General features: G+C 42.9%; 1 protein-coding gene across 1 annotated transcript in view; it reads right to left on the reverse strand.

Moving 5' to 3' along the window:
- PRCP (prolylcarboxypeptidase) overlaps nucleotides 1-19159 on the reverse strand; it is a 44356-nt gene that overhangs the window by 12453 nt on the left and 12744 nt on the right. Inside the window, exons 2-5 of the mRNA XM_026706877.2 lie at nucleotides 3451-3591; nucleotides 2552-2653; nucleotides 1903-2084; nucleotides 867-1024 (exon numbers count right to left, since the gene is read on the reverse strand). Coding sequence (XP_026562662.2) covers nucleotides 867-1024; nucleotides 1903-2084; nucleotides 2552-2653; nucleotides 3451-3591 — 583 coding nt within the window. The remainder of the gene's footprint in view (nucleotides 1-866; nucleotides 1025-1902; nucleotides 2085-2551; nucleotides 2654-3450; nucleotides 3592-19159) is intronic.

Here is a 19159-nt window from a genome sequence, read left to right on the forward strand (position 1 = left end):
ATGTGAATTGAGCTGCTTCTTCCTTGTAACTGCTAGTGGGGTGGGACTTGATTGGGTGGGGCTTGCTGTGTTCTGATTGGTACAAACCAAAAAATTGATACAACCAAAGATCCACATACAAATACCCGCGAGAACCTCAGAAAACAAATATATATATATCCCAGTAGACAATCACTTGAATATGAGCCAGCTGTGTGCAGCCACCAAAAAAGCTAATACAATCCTGAGTTGTATAAACAGAGGCATAGAATCAAGATGATGTGAAGTATTACTTTATAAAACCCTAGTAAGACCACACCTGGAACACTGCAACCAATTTTGGTTACCATACTACAAAAAAGATGTTGAGACTTTAGAAGAGAAGTCAGAGAAGAGCAACTAAGATGATCACAAGCCTGGAGACTAAAACATATGAAGAAGGGCTGCAGGATTGGGGTCTGACTAGTCTAAAGCAAAGAAGAATCACGGGTGAAATGACAGCAGTATTCCAGGATTTGAGGGGCTGCCACAAAGAAGAGGGAGTCAAGCTATTCTCCAAAGCACCTGAGGGCAGGATAATGGTTGGAAACTAATCAAAGAGAGAAGCAATCTGGAATTAAGGAGAAACTTCCTAAAAGGGAGGACAATTAACCAGTGGAACAGCTGGCCACCAGAAATCGTGGGTGCTCCAACCCTGGAGGTTTTCAAGAAGAGATTGGACAGTCATTTGTCTGAAATAGTATAAGTTCTCTTGCTTGAGCAGGGGTTGGTCTAGAAGACCTCCAAGGTTCCCTCCAGCTATTCCATATCAGAGTTACTCAACCTTGGCCACTTGAAAATGAATGGACTTCAACACCCAGCTTAGCAATTACTCGTTAGCTGCTTACTTGTGTCAGCAATACGTTTAATGGCCGCCCAGGAATTTTGGATGGTTTCCGAACAGCCAATCCCGCTTTTTTTGAAATCTTCAGTCACTATCTTATAGAAAGAGCCACAGGGAACCAAGTTATCGAACTGCCAAACAGGGGCCGACGCAGCCAGAGCTCTGCAAGCAAAGAGACAAAACACAGGTAATCCTTGACTTACGGCAGTTCGCTTAGTGACTGTTTAAAGTTACAATGGCGCTGAAAAAAAGGGACCGATGATTGTTTTTCACACTTATGACCGTTGGTCATGTTATTTACATTCGGATGCCCAAAGTCATTTAGCCAACTTTCATGCCTAAGGTGGGACTAGAACTCACAGTCTCTCATGATTGGCCCAAAGTCACCCAGATGACTTTCATAACTAAGGCGGGATTAGAACTCACAGTCTCTCATGATTGGCCCAAAGTCACCCAGATGACTTTCATAACCAAGGCAGGACTTGAATTCATGGTCTCTCCCCCTTTCCAGCATGGTGACCGCTAAACTCTAAGTAGTAATCCAAACTACCCCGTTTCTCCAACAATACGGCCTCCCCCAATAGGAAGTCCCAGCATGTTTTATAGGCATGAAATGAAATTAAGCCCCTCCCCCCAAATTAAGGCCTATATTAAAACATGCAAAATGGGGGGGAATGGTGTGGGAGGGCTTGACGTTAGGAAGTACTTTTGTTGCACACCCGGATATGGTGCTGCCTGCGTTGACCCCGACACGAAGTGCCCCACCAACGCCGAGGTCAACATCCAACCTGTCGCCGCCCGCCCGCCCGAAAATGCAATTGGGGGGGAATTAAGTCATCCCCGAAAAGACGGCCTAGCCATTTTTCGGGGCTCAAAAAAATAAAATAAGACCCAGCCTTATTATATGAGAAAGACAGTAGTAGTTAATCCAAGCCGTAGTAATCAAAAACCACCCGTGGAGAAAGATGCAGCTCGATTCAGAAACTAGCCGGTTCCTCTGTGGTTCCGCAGGAGACGGGGCCAAGTTGTTTCAGACTCACCCAATTACTATGTGGGGATACTTCATTCGGAACCAGGCAGCAAGCATTCCTCCATAGGAGCCTCCTATGGCTATCACGGGGGTAGTCTCCGTTCCAGGGATGGAATTTTTCAAGTGCTGGATAAGTACCGCAAAATCAGCCAAAGCTTGCTGCGAAGTCAGGTAATTCAGATGCTTGGCATCCTGAAACGAGACCACAAACCTTTTGTAGGGCACCGTTAGTATATTTACTCACCTTTCCTGCCTGTCAAAAGAAGAGATTCCTTAGGCCAGGGGTCTCCAACCTTGGCGACTTTAAGACTTGTGGACTTCCAACTCTCAGAGTTCCTCAGCCAGCAAAGGTGGTCAAAGCGTTAAGTGAACCCGGTCAAAGCGTTGTTAAATGAATCTGGTTTCCCCATTTATTTATTTTTCTAGGTCACAAAAGGGAATCACATGACCGCCGGGGACACTTCAACCATCCTAAATATGAACCAGTTTTGATCGCATGATCATGGGGATCGCTACACTAGTCATAGGCGTGAAAAACTGGTCGTAAGTCACTCTTTGGCATGACGTTGTAACTTTGAATAAGTCAAGCACTACCCGCATAGCTTAATTCAACATATGAGCTCAGTCTGTGACTGCTTTGAATTGGGAGTGATACTTACGGCGTAGGACTTATTTCCGAACGGCAATGATTCCCCGTAGTATCTGTGTTCGGCGAAAACCAGGAGTGCACCCAATTCTTCAGCCACATTCCACATGAAACCCTGGAATGGAGCAAAGATTATCAGGGTTTTTCAACTAGTTCGGTAAAGAATAATCTTCAATCTTTCAAAAGTTTATATTGTAAAAAAAAAAGCCTAAAATATTTTAACGGGATACATGAGCTAGAAATAATGGAATAGGAATAGAATAGAATAGGAAATAGAATATAAACTATAGAATACAGAATATAGAATTGAGAGTAGGACTAAGAATAGGAATAGGAAATAGGATAGAATAGGAAATAAAATATAGAATATAGAAAAGGAATAGAAATAGAATCAAATAGATAGAATAGGAAATAGAATATAAATATAGAATATAGAATAGGAATAAGAATAGGAATAGGAAATAGAATCAAATAGGAAATAATAGAATAGCAAATAGAATAGAATAGAAAAGAACAGAACAATGGAATTGGGAATTGGGAACAGAACAGAACAGGACAGGACAGGACAGAACAGAAGAGAACAGAACAGAACAGAACAGAACAGAACAGAATAGAATAGAATAGAATAGAATAACTTTATTGTCACTTTGAATGTACATTAATTGGCGTACATTAAAAATGAAATTTCATTGCATACAGCTTTTAAAGGGTTACCACCTCCAATTTTACACTTCATAAACATGACAAGATAAATAAATACAAAATGATGTATATACCCACATATATTAATTGACACAGAGAAACAACACAGCCTAATTATACATGCTTATGGAGAGGAAAAGGAGTCTGGTGAGTTTACCAGGACGGATGGCACAGGGAGCAAAGCTGTTACAGAATCTGGTAGTCCTGTACCGTATTATTTGCAAACCAGGTGATGTCCCCTTCATTGCCGGTGTAGAAAAGGATTGAGCCAGTGTCTTTCTTCCAGTGCTGATCTGCAATCAGGTAGCGTTGTTTGAACGTGCGGTCTTCAGCAAAACCAAAGTGATCGATCTGAAACAACATGGGGAAAAAAAAAAAAACCCTTAGAGAATACAAAATAACAAGGTTGGAAGGGACCTTAGAGGTCTTCTAGTCCAACCCAAGCAGGAGACCCTGGCCTACACCATTCCAGACAAGCAGCTGTCCATTTTTTTTCTTGAAAACCTTCAGCGATAAGAGCACCCACACCTTCTGGAGTTAAGCCTTTCTACTGATAAACGGTTCACACTGACAGGAAATTTCTCCTTAACTCTAGGTTGGATCTCTCTTTGATAAGCTTGCATCCATTATTTCTTGTTCTGCCCCTCCCCCAAGTACTTTGGAAAATGGATCGACACCCCTCCCCCCTTTTGTCAAATATTGAAAGACTGCTATCATGTCACCCTTAGTCAGGGTTCAAAAATCCCAGCAACCGGTTCACTGCGTGGCTGCGGGGTAGGCGTAGCAATGGTGGGAATGGCCTATCAGAACTTTCGGGAGGGCCGTTTTCACCATCCCCAGAGTCCGGAGGCTTCCTCGAGCCTCTGGGATGGTGAAAACGGCCTCCCCCAGGCTCTGGAGGCCCTCCAGAAGCCAGAAATAGGCCTGTTTCCGGATTTCCGGGAGGGCCGTTTTTCACCATCCCCAGAGTCCGGAGGCTTCCCTTGAGCCTCTGGGATAGTGAAAATGGCCTCCCCCAGGCTCTGGAGGCCCTCCAGAAGCCCCAAACAGACCCGTTTCCAGACTTCCGGGAGGGCCGTTTTTCGCCATCCCCAGAGTCCGGAGGCTTCCTTCGAGCCTCTGGGATGGCAAAAGTAGCCTCTCCAGGCTCTGGAGGCCCTCCAGAAGCCAAAAACACACCTGTTTCGGACTTCTGGAACTTCCGGGAGGGCCGTTTTTGCCCTCCCAGAGCCTCCCGTGGATCCTGCACTTACCTGTATCCAAAACGGGCTGCGTGGAGACTCCTGGGTGGGGCGAGGCCGGTCGGTTCAACTACTGGTTCAGCGAACCAGATGCAAATTTAACATCTGGTTTGCCCAAATCAGTCCGAATTGCCTGAATCCTACCTCTTCCCTTAGTCCTTCTTTTCATTAGACTAGACATATCCAGTTCCCACAACCATTTGTTGCATGCTTAGTCTCCAGCACCCTAATCATCTGTGCTGCTCTTCTCTGCACTCTTTCTATTTAAAGTTTCAACTTTTTTTGTATCATGGTGACCAGAATTGGATGCAATATTCGAAGTGTGTGTGTGTGGTTTTGTTTTTGTTTTTAACCAAAGCATTATAAAGTGGTGCTAACACATAATCTGATCCTGATTCTATTATCCCTCTGTCGATACAGCCAAGGATTGTATTCTTCATGGACTTCATGGAAGGAAACAAAAAAGAAAAAAAAAACCTAGGGACCGAGGACAGTAATAATGCTCTTTCTACACAAATGATATTTAAAAGCATCTGGAAATTATTGCAATGTAAGCAGCTGCCAAGGAAGCTAGCTGGGAAGTTGGTGGCATATAAAAGTTTTCCAGTAATAGACTGACTGGACATCAAAGATGAAAACTGGACAGGAGGAAAAAAGTAAAAGAGTCAGTAGATGGAGCTGTTAGGTAACTTAAATCTCTTTTAGTCCATGTTCTTACCTTACCAGAGTTTACCACACTTTTAGAATTTGAGCTTATAAAACTGCTGTGATCTGGTGTTTTCTTAAAATGGTGGATAATCCTGTTTGTTTTAGCTCAATCCAAGCACTTCAAACGTAGTTCATTAAACCAGGGGTCACCAACCTTTTGGGCCTCAGGGACCACCAAACTCTTCATTTTAAATCCCGCGGACCAGAGACCCTGGGAAAATCCCCCCAAAAAAGTCTGCAGGAAAATTCCCCATCCCGTTTTCCTACCGATCGATCGTTCTTTATTTGGGATCGCAGGATACCGTTTCCAGCTCTGTTCTCAGGGGGAGAGAGAGAGACTTTTGGCTTCGTGTAAGGAAAGCAGCAGTCTTTCTTTCTCTCCCCCAAACTCTGCCAGAGTTGGTGAGATCTTGTCATGCCAGCGCAGCCTCTTGGAGCAGGAGGCCTTGCAGGGTCCCAAAGACACATTTCAGGTGGAGTTTGGGAGAGAGAAAAAAAGACTTTTGCTGCTTTCCTTGCATGCAGCCAAAAGCAGAAGAAGAAAGAAGCGAAAAGAAGAAGTCCCAGTGGCCAGGCTAGGCGTGTGGGGCAAGTTCCCCCCTGTGCCCTTTCTCCCCTTCCCTCACTACCTTGTGTTGTTCGCAATGCAAGCGACACAAGCCTTGTGTTCCCGTGGGCCATGTGGGCAGCGCAGCCTTGTGTCCCCGCACAGCTGGGATTTGGGGGTTGCTTTGTGGGGTGATATTTCTCTGCGGACCACCAAAATTTTCTCGCGGACCACCAATGGTCCCTGGCCCACTGGTTGGCAACCACTGCATTAAACTACTGAGGACTCTGAGGAAAATTTGTTCAGAATGCATAGCTGATGATGATTGCATATATTCTTAAAGGAACTTCAAACCAATATAGATTAGTCCTCAGTTTACAAGCCCAGAATGTTTGTTTCTAAATGAGAAATTTGTTGAGTGAGTTTTGCCCGCGTTTTATGACTTTTCTTGCCACCTTTGTTAAGTGAATCACTCATCATCTCCTTTTAATGACCCCATAATCCCTTGCGGGGTGGAGTCCGGGCAACTGAATGGAGCTAGCAGAGTGTTTACCGGCCGGATGTCCTTCCTGTCACCAATGCGGAGTTTTGTTCAGCAGATATATTCTCAATTGTGTCCAAAGAGAGAAGTATCTGCCTCTACCTAGGATCGAACTCAGAGCCTCCTGATGGTGAGGTGAGAGCTCCACCTCTAGGCCACCACAGTACTTTGCTAAGTAAATCACTGTGGTTGTTAAATTGTAACAGGGTGTTAAGTGAGTCCGGTTTCCCCATGGAGTTGGTTTATCAGAAGGTCGGGGAAAATGGTGGTTGCAAGACACACACACACCTGGACACTGCTAACCGTCGTAAATGTGAGTCATTTGTTAAGCATCTGAATGTAAATCAGGTTGAGCATGGGGATGCTGCAATAATCATAAGTGTGGAAAGGGTGGGGAATAGGGAAGGGGGGTGGGAGAGGAGAGGAAAGGAAAGGGAATAAATAGAAGGAAAGGAAAGGAAAGAAATAGGAGGGAAGGGAAGGGGAAAGATAGAAGGAAAGGAAAGGAAAAGAAAGGAAAGGAAGGGAAAAAATAGGAGGAAAGGAAAGGAAAAAATAGAAGGAAAGGAAAGGAAAGAAATAGGAGGGAAGGGAAGGGGAAAGATAGAAGGAAAGGAAAGGAAAAGAAAGGAAAGGAAGGGAAAAAATAGGAGGAAAGGAAAGGAAAAAATAGGAGGAAAGGAAAGGAAAGAAATAGGAGGGAAGGGAAGGGAAAAGATAGAAGGAAAGGAAAGGAAAAGAAAGGAAAGGAAAGGAAGGAAAAAATAGGAGGAAAGGAAAGGAAAAAATAGGAGGAAAGGAAAGGGAAAAAATAGGAGGAAAGGAAAGGGAAAAAATAGAAGGAAAGGAAAGGAAAGAAAGGAGAAAAGGAAAGGAGAAAAAATAGAAGGAAAGGAAGGGAAAAAATAGAAGGGAAGGGGAAAGAGAAGGAAAGAAAAGGAAAAGAAAGGAAAGGAAAGGAAAGGAAAGGAAAGGAAGGGAAAAAATAGAAGGGAAGGAAAGGAAAGGGAAAAATAGGAGGAAAGGAAAGGAAAAGAAATGAAATGAAGGGAAAGGAAAAGGAAAAGGAAAAGGAAAGGAAAGGAAAGGAAAGGAAGGGAAAAAAAATAGAAGGGAAGGAAAGGAAAGGGAAAAATAGAAGGGAAGGAAAAGAAATGAAATGAAGGGAAAGGAAAGGAAAAAATAGAAGGAAAGGAAAGGAAAAGGAAAAGGAAAGGAAAGGAAAGGAAGAAAGCGCTCCAAAAAACACTTTCTCCCTCACACAATCAGGAAACTAGCTTCTTAGTATAGTTATTCATGGTCTCTTTGATCTTTCATCCAGCTGCTCAGAAAAGAGCAACCGGTTTTAACACTCTAACAAAAATAGCAGTTTCAAAAGTAAAAAAACATAAAAAAAGCAGAAGTGGAAAGGGAGTGAAAGCTGAACTGCACAGCTCTGTGGGCAATTTTCATCCCAGCTAGGAAGGCAGTAAGTAGCACCAGATGGCAAAAACTGGCTTCATTAACCCTCATGGATGAAAGACACGGGTGTGCAGGAGTCAGCAAAAACAGAAAGAAAATTGTCCTTCCAGGTTAGGAAAAACAAAACACAATTTATTTCAAGTCACCCTTTAACACCTGTAATTCTTTCCTCAGCTATGCAACCTGGCGACTACAACTGTTACTTCAAAGAATCATCTTTCACCCAAAAGGAAATGGTGTCATCTTTTTTCTCTTGTGGCAAACCAGCTTGTGTGTTGTTGCTGTTGTTTTTCTGAGTTCCCACTTGGTCCCCGTAGTCACTTCCCTTCTACCAGGTCCAAAAAAAAAACCCCTAGTGTCTCTGTCATGCCCTTCGGAGTCTGAATCCAAGGAGGAAGCTGGACAGTTGACAGGGCGTGGGAGTGTGGCTCCGTTGGTTGTGGAGGAAACTGGGGAAGGGCAAAGCAGGGAAGAATAGATCAAGGGAGAGGAAATTCAGAGGAAGACCCAGGCCCACCCCCTCTTGATCCTAGGGCAGGCAGGGAGGAACGGAGAAGGGAGCAATGTGGGTTGCGTGGCTTACGGGGGAAGAAAAGGCCCTGAATCCTTCATTAGCCAGCAGCTGGGAACACAGTTTATAAAAATGGCGAGCTGCGTGCGGCAGACTGTTGGGAGCAAACATCACTTTATCTTGTATCGTCATGGCTTATCTATGTTCCTGACGTCCTTCCCAACTGTGTGAGTTTTGCCGTGAAATTTCAAGCCTGAAATTCTTGTTCCTGCCCTGCCAAACTAATTACCGTATTTCCCCATGTATAAGCCACCACTTTTTTCCAAAATTTTCAAGCCCAAAAAGTAGGGGGGTGGCATATACAAAGCAGGTACACTTTTTATACGTGAAAAATGCATAAAATAATAAAGTAGGAATAAACTGGTTTTCCAGCAGTATGCTATACTTTTTTGTAAAAATTGTAAGTGACGATATGATTACGAGTGCGAGTACGCGATAGAAATGCATACGCTAGGCATCGGCCTGAATGCTTCGTTCCTACTCTCGTTCCGATGCGTAGATTGCTAGCATCGCCCGCATCGCTTTCGGCGTCATGACCGAAGTTGTAGATCTAGACGTCGAATTTTGTTTCTTTGTAAATTTTCTTTCTTCATAACTTGTTTCTCTAATAAAATATTTTTTTCAAAACTTCACAGTCCAAAAATTGGGGGGGTGGCTTATACAAAGGGGGTGCTTATACATGGGGAAATACGGTACTTCAGTTTGGCTTGTTTGGACTTTAAGTTACAGTTTGTGTTTACCCTGTTTTGGACTGAATTTTCTGCAGTCGTAGCTGTTCCTTGGGATAATTTTTCTCCAGTCAGAAGATAATCTGGACAGCGGGGGCAAATGTCCAGATTACCTTTGAGAGAATAAAGGGACACTTATTGCTTATCTGTGTTGCCTTTGGGCCACACCCTGGGTCATCACAGTCTCCTTTTCCAAAAACAGGAATGTTGGATCAGCTAGGCACGTCAGCATTTGAGATAAAGAAGCCAAGCGTCATTGTTTGTTTTTAATGTCATATTTCCACTTTCAAAAACAGGGAAATTTCAGTGCGCGCAAAATTATGTGCAACCCTAACATTGATGGCTATCACCCAAGTTCATCCTGAGCACATCACTTCCTGGTTAACGGCTACCCAGCTTCCAGACTGGAAATGCACAATGCAGAGACAGTCTGCCGGGAATAGCCAATATCCCCTTCCTCTTTATTTCTTTCTAACTTTGTTTTTTTTTTTTTTCAAAATGTTAAATTACAAAACTTCAAAGAAAGGGTTTTTTTTTTTTTACAAAAACAGACAAAAAAACAAGGCATTAAAAAGGTACATTAAAAAATCCCCTTCCTCTTTACTGAACTCTTACTGAACTCCTAAATTTAACTTATTGAACTCCTTACTTAATTTAAGCCTTCCAAATCTGTTTGTTCTGTTCTATTCCTATATCTTAATTCTCCAATGAAAGGAATATTTTTTCCCCTAAAGTATTCTAAAAGAATAATTCTGTTCCATAAAGGAACAGATGGCTCCCACAATTTCTAGAGGCAAGCCGCTCCAATCATTGATTAACTGTTCTCCCGGTCCGGATATTTCTCCTTAGTTCTAGGTTAGATCTTTCTTTAATTATCTTCCACCTGCTATTTCTTATCCTGTCTTCTTCTGCTTTGGAGAATAAGTCTAACCACCGGAAGATAGCTATTATATCACCCATAGTCCTTCTCTTCATTAGGCTAGACATTCATAGCTCTCTTTCAACCATTCATCATACAATTCAGTTTCCAACCCCAATCACTTTTCTCTCCTCTCCCCTCTCCTTCCTTCCCTTCCCATCCCTTTCTCTTCCCATCCCATCCCTTTCTCTTCTTCTCTTATCATCCCTTTCTCTTCTCTTCCCTTCCCACCCTTTTCTCTCCCCTTCCCTTTCTCTTCTTCTCTTCTCATCCCTTTCTCTTCTCTTCCCAGACTTTTCTCTTCCTTTGTCACCCCATCCCTTTCTTCTCTTACCATCCCTTTCTCTTCCCTTCCCATCCCATCCCTTTCTCTTCCCATCCCATCCCTTTCTCTTCTTCTCTTCTTATCCCTTTCTCTTCTCTTCCCTTCCCACCCTTTTCTATCCCCTTCCCTTCCCATTTCTCTCTTCTTCTCTTCTCATCCCTTTCTCTTCTCTTACCATCCCTTTCTCTTCTCTTCCTTCCCACCTTTTCTCTCCCCTTCCTTCCCATTTCTCTCTTCTTCTCTTCTCATCCCTTTCTCTCCCCTTCCCTTCCCATTCCTTTCCTTTCCTTTCTCTTCTCTTCTCACCCCTTCCTCTTCTCTTCCTCTTCCCTTCTCTTTTTAGAGTCCCAATTTCTTTTATGTTTTGTGATGACCAGAACTGGATGCAGTATTCCAAGCATTGCCTCACTTGTGCAGGACTGTATCCTTCCCATACCCATGGACTTCTTCTGAAATGGTTGTCTTCAATATTCCCCAATTGTTCCCCTGTGGCATCCCACACAATATTCTATTTTCCCTTACTTCTTTGTCATTCCGACGCCCTATTCAACCTGCCATGACGACGCCAACAACGCTGCAATTGTCCTGATGGCCTACATGCTCGTCCTTGAGGAGAAGCATCCAGTAGTCATTATGTGAGGATTCATCAGAGTAGCATGTACCTCGTAGGAATAACCTGACAGCACAGCTTCTTTCTTATACCAAATTTATTTTCTCCCTTGTGTAATTCAGCATTACTTGAATTAGAGCCTGGGTGTGTATTTTGATCATCCCGAGGATGATGTAATGGTTAAATGGTTTCACCTTTCAGGCCACTTTCAACAACCAAAGGTCATTGGGTTAATCTGGACCAGTCTCTCTCAGTCCATATCCACCTTCCTGAATTGTTGTTGTGAGGATAAAAGGAGCAGACATTCCGATGTTAATAGCCTAAACCACATCTTGGAGGGAAAAGTGGGATACATTTAACAGACAAATAAAGATAGTCCTTGAGTTATCACCACAGTGGGACCCAAAATTTATGTTGCCGAGTGACAAATTTGTTAAGCGAGTTTTGTCCCATTTTACGACTTTTCCTGCCACATCTGTTCAAGCAAATCATTGCATTTTTGAATCTTGAACTCAGCTACTGCATTTGTACAATGTTGACTCCTAGCCAGTTGTGATACAGATCAGTGGTGGGAGTCAATTTTTTTTTACTACCAGTTCTGTGGCTTGTGGGGGCGTGGCAGGGGAAGGATACTGCAAAATCCCCATTCCCTCCCCACCCCACTAACCTGCTTACCAGCTCTGTTTTCCTGTGAAGGGCAACAAAAGATGACCTAGCCAATCAGCTGGGACTCGGGAGGCAGAGAATAGATGCGGGCGGGGCCAGTCAGAGGTGGGATTTTCTGGTTCTCTGAACTACTCAAAATTTCTTGCTACCGGTTCTCCAGAATTGGTTAAAACCGGCTGAATACCACCTCTGATACATTAATATCATGAATCATTAATAGCTTGATTCTCCAACTTCTTGTTAACCAACAGGTGCGCCGATGTCCATCACCACTCCTAAACTATTCGTTCAAGTTTGTTAAACTTTTCTTTTATTGATACAGACTGCAATCACAATACTTTCAGTTGGGTTCATAACTTTGTCCTACTATTTTGATGAAGTGACCCAAGATTCATGTCCCCTCTGTCAACTGGAACAATACCCAAGATAAATACCCAAGCGCCGTAAGATCTTTCCTTTTAGAGTCCTTCAAACCCTTCAAAGACAATGGAAAACAGTTCTCCGGCCAGACATTTGGTGCCACAGTACCCAACTATTTTTAAACGCCAGCTCTTTTTCTCCTAATGTGCTGATGAACTAAGGGATGGATGTGTCTTAATGACATCCTGATGCAAGCTTCCTCTTGTTTTGAGTCACTCTTGGATTTTAAGTGCAAAGGCAGATTTCCCTGTTGACAGATGTTGCTTGAAGATTGTTTTCACACAGCTCAGTTCAGACATGGTACAAAAGAGTTCAAATCCAGTGCTCTTTCATGTAGAGCATCATATCTCGGTGCCCCACACTACAGTTTCTTGCATTAAGGATGGAGAACATCAGAAAACTGCCATCGCGTTGATTGGTGCTTGGCAATACTAAGCTTTATAAAGATGCATATTACCATACCCCGTTTCCCTGAAAATACAACCTACCCTGAAAGTAAGTCCTAGCTTGATGTTTACATGTGCACCCAATATAAGCACTACGCCTAAAATAAGCCCTAATTAAGATCCTGCCCACTCCAGAGTGGGCGGATAAAAATTATGCTAGGGTGGGTGAAGCTGCCCTACTACTTACCTTTGGACAGTTGTAGCCAAGCCTCGTATACCCCAACACCTGCCTTGCCGGCCCATTTCTTCTGCAGCCGGCAAGGCTGGCCAGGCTTTCCTGAAGGCCTCTGGAGCCAATAACAAAGCTCCGGATCGATCCAGAGGTCTGTTATATCGGCTGCAGAGGCCTTCAGGAAAGCTTTGCCAGCCACAGAAATAGTAGTTCCTGAAGGCCTCTGACAGCGAAAAGGAGGCCGGGGGCAACGCACGCAAGTGAGTCTAGTCAGTAGATGACATCCCCCTAAAATAAGACCTGGTGCCTTTTTTGGTGGTGAAAAAAATTATAAGACAGGGTCTTATTTTCAGGGAAACATGGTATATGGTACAGGTAGCCCTTGGCTTACAACTGTTCATTTACTGACCGCTCAAAGTTACAACAGCACTGAAAAAAAGGGACTTAAGACTGTTTTTCACTCTTTTGACCATTGAATCTGCCTTTTCCTGCTGTTGTTTTTTTAACCAATAGAATTGACACCAGACAAACAATCAAGCAGAAAGCAATACTTTAATCAAGGAACTAACCAGGAGATAACAATCAAGCAAGCTTAAGACAATATCCTCGTCAAGGATTAATTAAAGAAAACAATCACACACCCCAACAAAATCACACCCCCACTGGCAGGGCAAGTTACTGTGTACAAGCAGTCCTCGACTTACAACAGTTCATTTAGTGACCGTTCAAAGTTCAAATGGTTCAAACAGTGCTGACCTTTTTGCACACTTCTTAGCCATTGCAGCCTCCCCGTGGTCACCTGATTTAAATTCAGAAGCTTATCAACTGGTTCACATTTACGACAGTTGCACTGTCCTGGGGTCATGTGATCCCCTTTTGCGACAACGTCAACAGGGAAGCCCGATTCACTGAACAACCATGGGAATAATTTAACAACCACGGTGTTTCACTTAACAAATGTAGTAGGTAAAGCTGTCCAATGGAACAAAATGCCCCCAATTTTTTTCCGCTTAGCTACATAATTTCCCTGGCTCAATTGCAATCGTAAGGTGAGGACTACCTGCTAACGCCATCTTTAGCAATGCCATTATTACTACAATTTTGGTGGTTTGGGCAAAAGACACTTGTCACAATAGTGATGTGGTCTGTTATCATGCAAGAATGCTTCCAAAACGTATTCAACTTCCTTTTAATGATACCTTTAAGACCATCAAACATCCACATCTGCCTATCCCAGATGCTTGGGAAAGACAGAATAGGACAAGGATATCAAACTCAAGGTCTGTGGGCTGGATTTGGCCTGCAGCGTGCTTACACCTGGCCCGTGGGACTGTCCTGGAAACAGGAAAGGACAGGCCACAGTGCCTCTGCCAGCAAAAACAGAAGTCGGAAGGGCTGCGTGTGGCTCTCCCAAGCTCCGTTTTTTACTGCGACGTTCTCCTGCATTGCTCTGCCGGAGGAAATGGAGTTCGGGAGCACTGCACATGGCCTCCCAAGCTCCATTTTCGGCTGCGATGGCCTCCTGCAGTGCTCTGCCAGTGAAAACGGAGCTCAGGAGCGCTGCCTGCGGCCCTCCCGAGCTCAGTTTTCAGCTGCAATGGCCTCCTGAAGTGCTCTGCCAGCGAAAACGGAGCTCAGGAGCACTGCCTGCGGCCCTCCCAAGCTCTGTTTTTAGCTGCGACGGCCTCCTGTAGCACTCTGCCAGTGAAAATGGAGCTTAGGAGCATTGCCCGCAGCTCTCCTGAGCTCCATTTTCGGTGACAGAGCACTGGAGGCCATCACAGCCAAAAACAGAGCCTGCGGGAGGGTGCCCCCAACACGAGTGATGTCGAGGTGGCCAAACTCAGCCCACCCGTGAGGTTAAACACAACACTGACGCAGCCCTCCGTGAAAATCATGTTTGATGCCCCTGCAATAGGAAGACAAAAAAACAGAATCCAGTTTGAACATCTGGCTGGCTGTGCAACAAACCGCAAACCCCAGCATCTATTCAGTTCTGCTAATAGCTACTCTTCCTTTTATTGATTTTTCTGCAAATTTTCTGGCACATATCCGAACGCCCTGGGTCGACTAAAGAGTCCTAGGAAGAACAAACATTTCTGCCTTTTGAAGTAACGCCATATTGATGAAGTATACCAAGTAAAACAATAAGACAATTCAAGAGCTTCCAAACACGGCGGTTACACGATGCTTTGAAAAACATTTCATTTTTTCCAGTTCATAGCCCTTGATACAAGGAGTACGTATGAAGTATGTTGAATTTATCTAAGGGTGTGACGTGGAACCATCACCCAACAGCTCCAGTGGAATTAGAAGACTCATTTCATAAAACTTTTCAACTGACAAAACTTTTGTTTCCAACTTTGAAGGCCTGTCGTGAATCGGTATTTTGAGACAGAATGAATTCAGGTGGTTTGGTTTTTATTTTTGTTTTAAATAAAACATGAATTTGTTTATTACCTTTACAACTAACATGGAAAATTAACCAGAAAAGGTGCTACCAAAAAAATTGCATTACAGGTAGTCCTCACTTACTGACCATTCCATGGTTCAAAATACAAAAATGGTTAAATGAAATTATACCCTGTCGAATAGAATTGAAGCCTGAACTTTTTCTACTGGGGATTATTAAAGGAAAGTATCTTACAAAGATTAAATATTTGATCATAAGTGTTACCGCAACAGTGAGAATTGTACTCGAACAATCTTGGAAAATGGCCACTATACCGATAGAATGTTTAGTAATCTGTAAAATTTTTGATTGTGCAGAAATGGACAAGCTTGCTATAGAATTAAACAATAAGAAAGACTCAGAATATTACTCAGTTTGGGATAACTGGTATCAATGGATAGATAGTAGGAATATGAAATGTATAGATTAGAATTAGATATAAATTTTGCATATGTATACGATCAGAAATGTCTGAAAATGTATGAATATAGCTAAGATTTTTGTACTGTCAAAGAATGATGGTGTATTGTACAAACTTATTTTTTTAATAGATTTATTTGTATTTTAATGTTCCAAATTTCAATAAAGGTTTAAAAAATAAATAACCCTCTCGTTAAAAAAATGAACTTTCTCTGCCCGTTAACAAGTTAAAGAGGTTTCTTCTTACATAAAAGCTCCAATATCATCAACGTTTCATGTTCATTTTATTTCCTCTGGCTAAAAATATATATATTTTCTGCCACAAACAGAAATTTCTGCCACTGGTATTTGAGGGTTTCCTACTTCCTGGAGACTAAAACATACGAAGAACTTTTGCAGGATTTGGGTTTGGCTAGTCTCAAGAAAAGAAGGACTGGGGGACATGATAGCAATATTCCAATATTTGAGGGGCTGCCACAAAGAAGAGGGGATCAACTTAATTTCCAAAAAACTCCAGAAGGCAAGACAAGAAACAATGGATGGAAACCAATCAAGGAGAGAAGCAACCTGGAACTGAGGAGAAACTCCCTAACAATGAGGACAATTAACCAGTGGAACGGCTTGCCACCAGAAGTTGTGGTTGCTTCATCACTGGAGGCTTTTAAGAAGAGACTGGATAGCCACTTGTCTGGAAAGATACTATAAGGTCGCCTACTTGAGGAGGGGGTTGGACTAGAAGACCTCCAAGGTCCCATCTGACTCTGTTATTCTGTTACTGAAACTACCTTTCGCCCACTAATTGTTTTATTTTTGCTGCTAACCGCAGAGAGTTTGTAGGTGTGGTTAGGCTAAGACAGAGTGAAACAGAAAGGAGTAGGAAGGTCAGAAAACAATTACTGTAATGACCCAAGATTTATTTCCATAATTAAACACACAAAGTATCATTTAGGTAGTCCAAAGGAAACCTATAAAAATAAATGGGACGGCTGGTTTGTTAAACAGATAAACATCTCATTTTGCCCTGAGGAGCACGAGGTGTTATCATACTTCATCCAACACTGGATTTTATTTTGTACGGTTCCAAAATAAACACACTTTTTGGGTCAAAATGGAGCAGATAAGGCTCATCACTTAATGTTCTTCCCTTTTATGATATGGTTAGTCCTGGACAATTTTTGGCCTGAAAAACAGCTGGAAAACAGGCTGTTTTTCGGCCCATTTTCAAGGCCGTATTCCAGGATGTTTTTAGGCTGTTTTTTGGGCCGTTTTCAGGCTGTTTTTGGGCCGTTTTCAGGCCGTCTTTTGGGCCATTTTCAGGTCGTTATCTGGGTGTTTTTGGCTGCATTTTAAGCCGTCTTTTGGGCTGTTTCAGGCTATTTTTGACCTGAAAAATGCCCCCAAAACAGGCTGTTTTTGGCCTATTTTCAGGGGCATTTTAGGCCTTTGTTGGGCTGTTTTCTGGCCCTTTCTGGCCTGAAAAACGGCCCCAAAACAGCCTGGAAAATGGCCCCCAAACAGCCTGAAAACGGACACATGCACCCCAGGGCATGCATGCACGTTCTGCTTTGGGCACTCGGTGCCAAAAAGGTCTGCCATCACTGCACTACGGGAACCTCTTGGATAATGAAGAAATGCAGTGATCCTTCAAGTTAAGAATCATCTAGCAAAACCAGAGTTTTAGAAATGGTGCCACCTAAACTGTGTGGCCCAATGTTTAGTTTTGGGGTGTGGTGACGACCTCACATGCTATGTAGGACTTCCTGATCATTACGAAGGAGTAGTTGAAGGTAGATGCAGGGTTTCACAAACAGTTGTGCAACTTGGAACACTGAGTAAGAATCAAGGTAAATCAAGCTTTCTTTTTGACTATCAAAGCTTCGCGACTTCTAAGTTCAGGGCAGTGTGGATTTTTTTTCCCCCAGTATAAGAATAAAGGATTTTTTTTTTCTGGGGCAATAGACTTCCTTCTGCAATGTTTGAATTGTGTTTTCATTAGCCGTCTGCACATATTGCATTTGGCTTTGTTGGAAGTTAAAACCCACCCCTCCCCGAGGAAAATGAAATACTTTAGGATATACTAAAAAGGCAGTATATTTCCCTTAAAAAGAAGTAGAAACTCAGAGAGGCAGAAACTTAGCCCCTCCCAACCTTTGTAATTAATGGGCGATTAAGGCCTGGGCAAGTCTATTCTATATAACAAAGTTCTACCTCCTCCAGGTAGAGCCATAATAGGAATTTCCCAAAGCCCTTTCATTACATCATCCCCCAGCAAGAGTCAACCAAGCCTGGGACTCAAAAGACAACCTACAGAGTTGCTGCCGCATGGCCCCATGGGAGTCTGACAACCAATCAGAACACGAGCTCAAATTCAAAGCCCAACAGAAGGTATAAAACCCAGGGACTCTCAGCATCTCCGCCCTTTTTCTTCGCCCAAGAGCTCCAAGGCTTGTGATCCTGCCCACCATTAAACCATCTTTCCAAACAGCTTCCAGGTTTCCAGTGTCTTTTTCCCCACTTGGAACTGAACCCAGAAGGATATTTCTTCCAACAGCTTAAGAGTCATGCATGTATTAAGCAAAATCATGAATAATTTATCTTATTTACTGATCTGTCAGTTCCTACTTTGTGCTGGGGCTATTTCTGCCAAATAAATCTATTCAGTTTATGTAGCCGCACATCTCACTTGCGTGCAACTCCAAGCAGCATACACAAAATGGTATGAGTTGCCTTCCAGCACAAAGGTGACAATGTTCTCAAGTGTGTCAGAATCATACCTGTGCCGGTGCAATCCACCTGTAGGTTAAGTTACAATTTATTTTGGACTCATCTGTGTTGCTGCATTTGGTGAAAGGCAACGTTTATGGGTTCAAAAACAAATAAAATCTGATGAAATCAGGAGCCCCTGCAATTCGTGGCCTTTGAAAAGTCAATTGGAAGAAAGAGAGAGAGAGAGAGAGAGAGAGAGAGAGAGAGAGAGAGAGAGAAGAAGAAGAAGAAGAAGAAGAAGAAGAAGAAGAAGAAGAAGAAGAAGAAGAAGAAGAAGAAGAAGAAGAAGAAGAAGAAGAAGAAGAAGAAGAAAGAAGGAAGGAACAAATAAGGGGAGAGAAAGGAAGGAAGAAGGAAGGAAAGAAAGAAAGGGAGAAAAAGAGGAGGGAAGAAAGAGGGAGGAACAAGGAAGGGAGAGAAAGAGAAAGGAAGGAAGAAGGAAGGAAAGAAAGAAAGAAGAAATAAAAAGGATGGAAGAAAGAGGAAAGAACAAGGGAGGGAGAGAGAAAGGAAAGAAAAAGAGACAGAAAGGGGGAGAGAAGGAAGGAAGGAAGGAAGGAAGGAAGGAAGGGAGAAAGAAAGAAAAAGAAAGAAAAAATCTAGCTCTCACAGGTGACTCAGAACTTGAAAGCAAAAAGCATAGGCTACTTCACAAATTCAGCATGTGAGAAACAGGTTTGTACACACACATACACATACACACACAGGAGACACACTACTTAAACACACTCTAAAAATTCCTGGTTACTGCCTCATTCTGAGGATATTTTTTTAATATATTTATTTATTTGATTTGTCAATCGCTTACAAGATAATAGGTATAAGTACAGACATAGTTATGAATACATGAAAAGGGTACATATAAGAAAAATAAACAATAGGACAGGGATGATAGGCACGTTGGTGCGCTTATGCACACCCCCTAC

The sequence above is a fragment of the Pseudonaja textilis genome, chromosome 7 (assembly GCF_049901715.1).
Source record: "Pseudonaja textilis isolate UNSWEBS1 chromosome 7, rPseTex1.2, whole genome shotgun sequence".
NCBI lineage: Eukaryota > Metazoa > Chordata > Lepidosauria > Squamata > Elapidae > Pseudonaja > Pseudonaja textilis.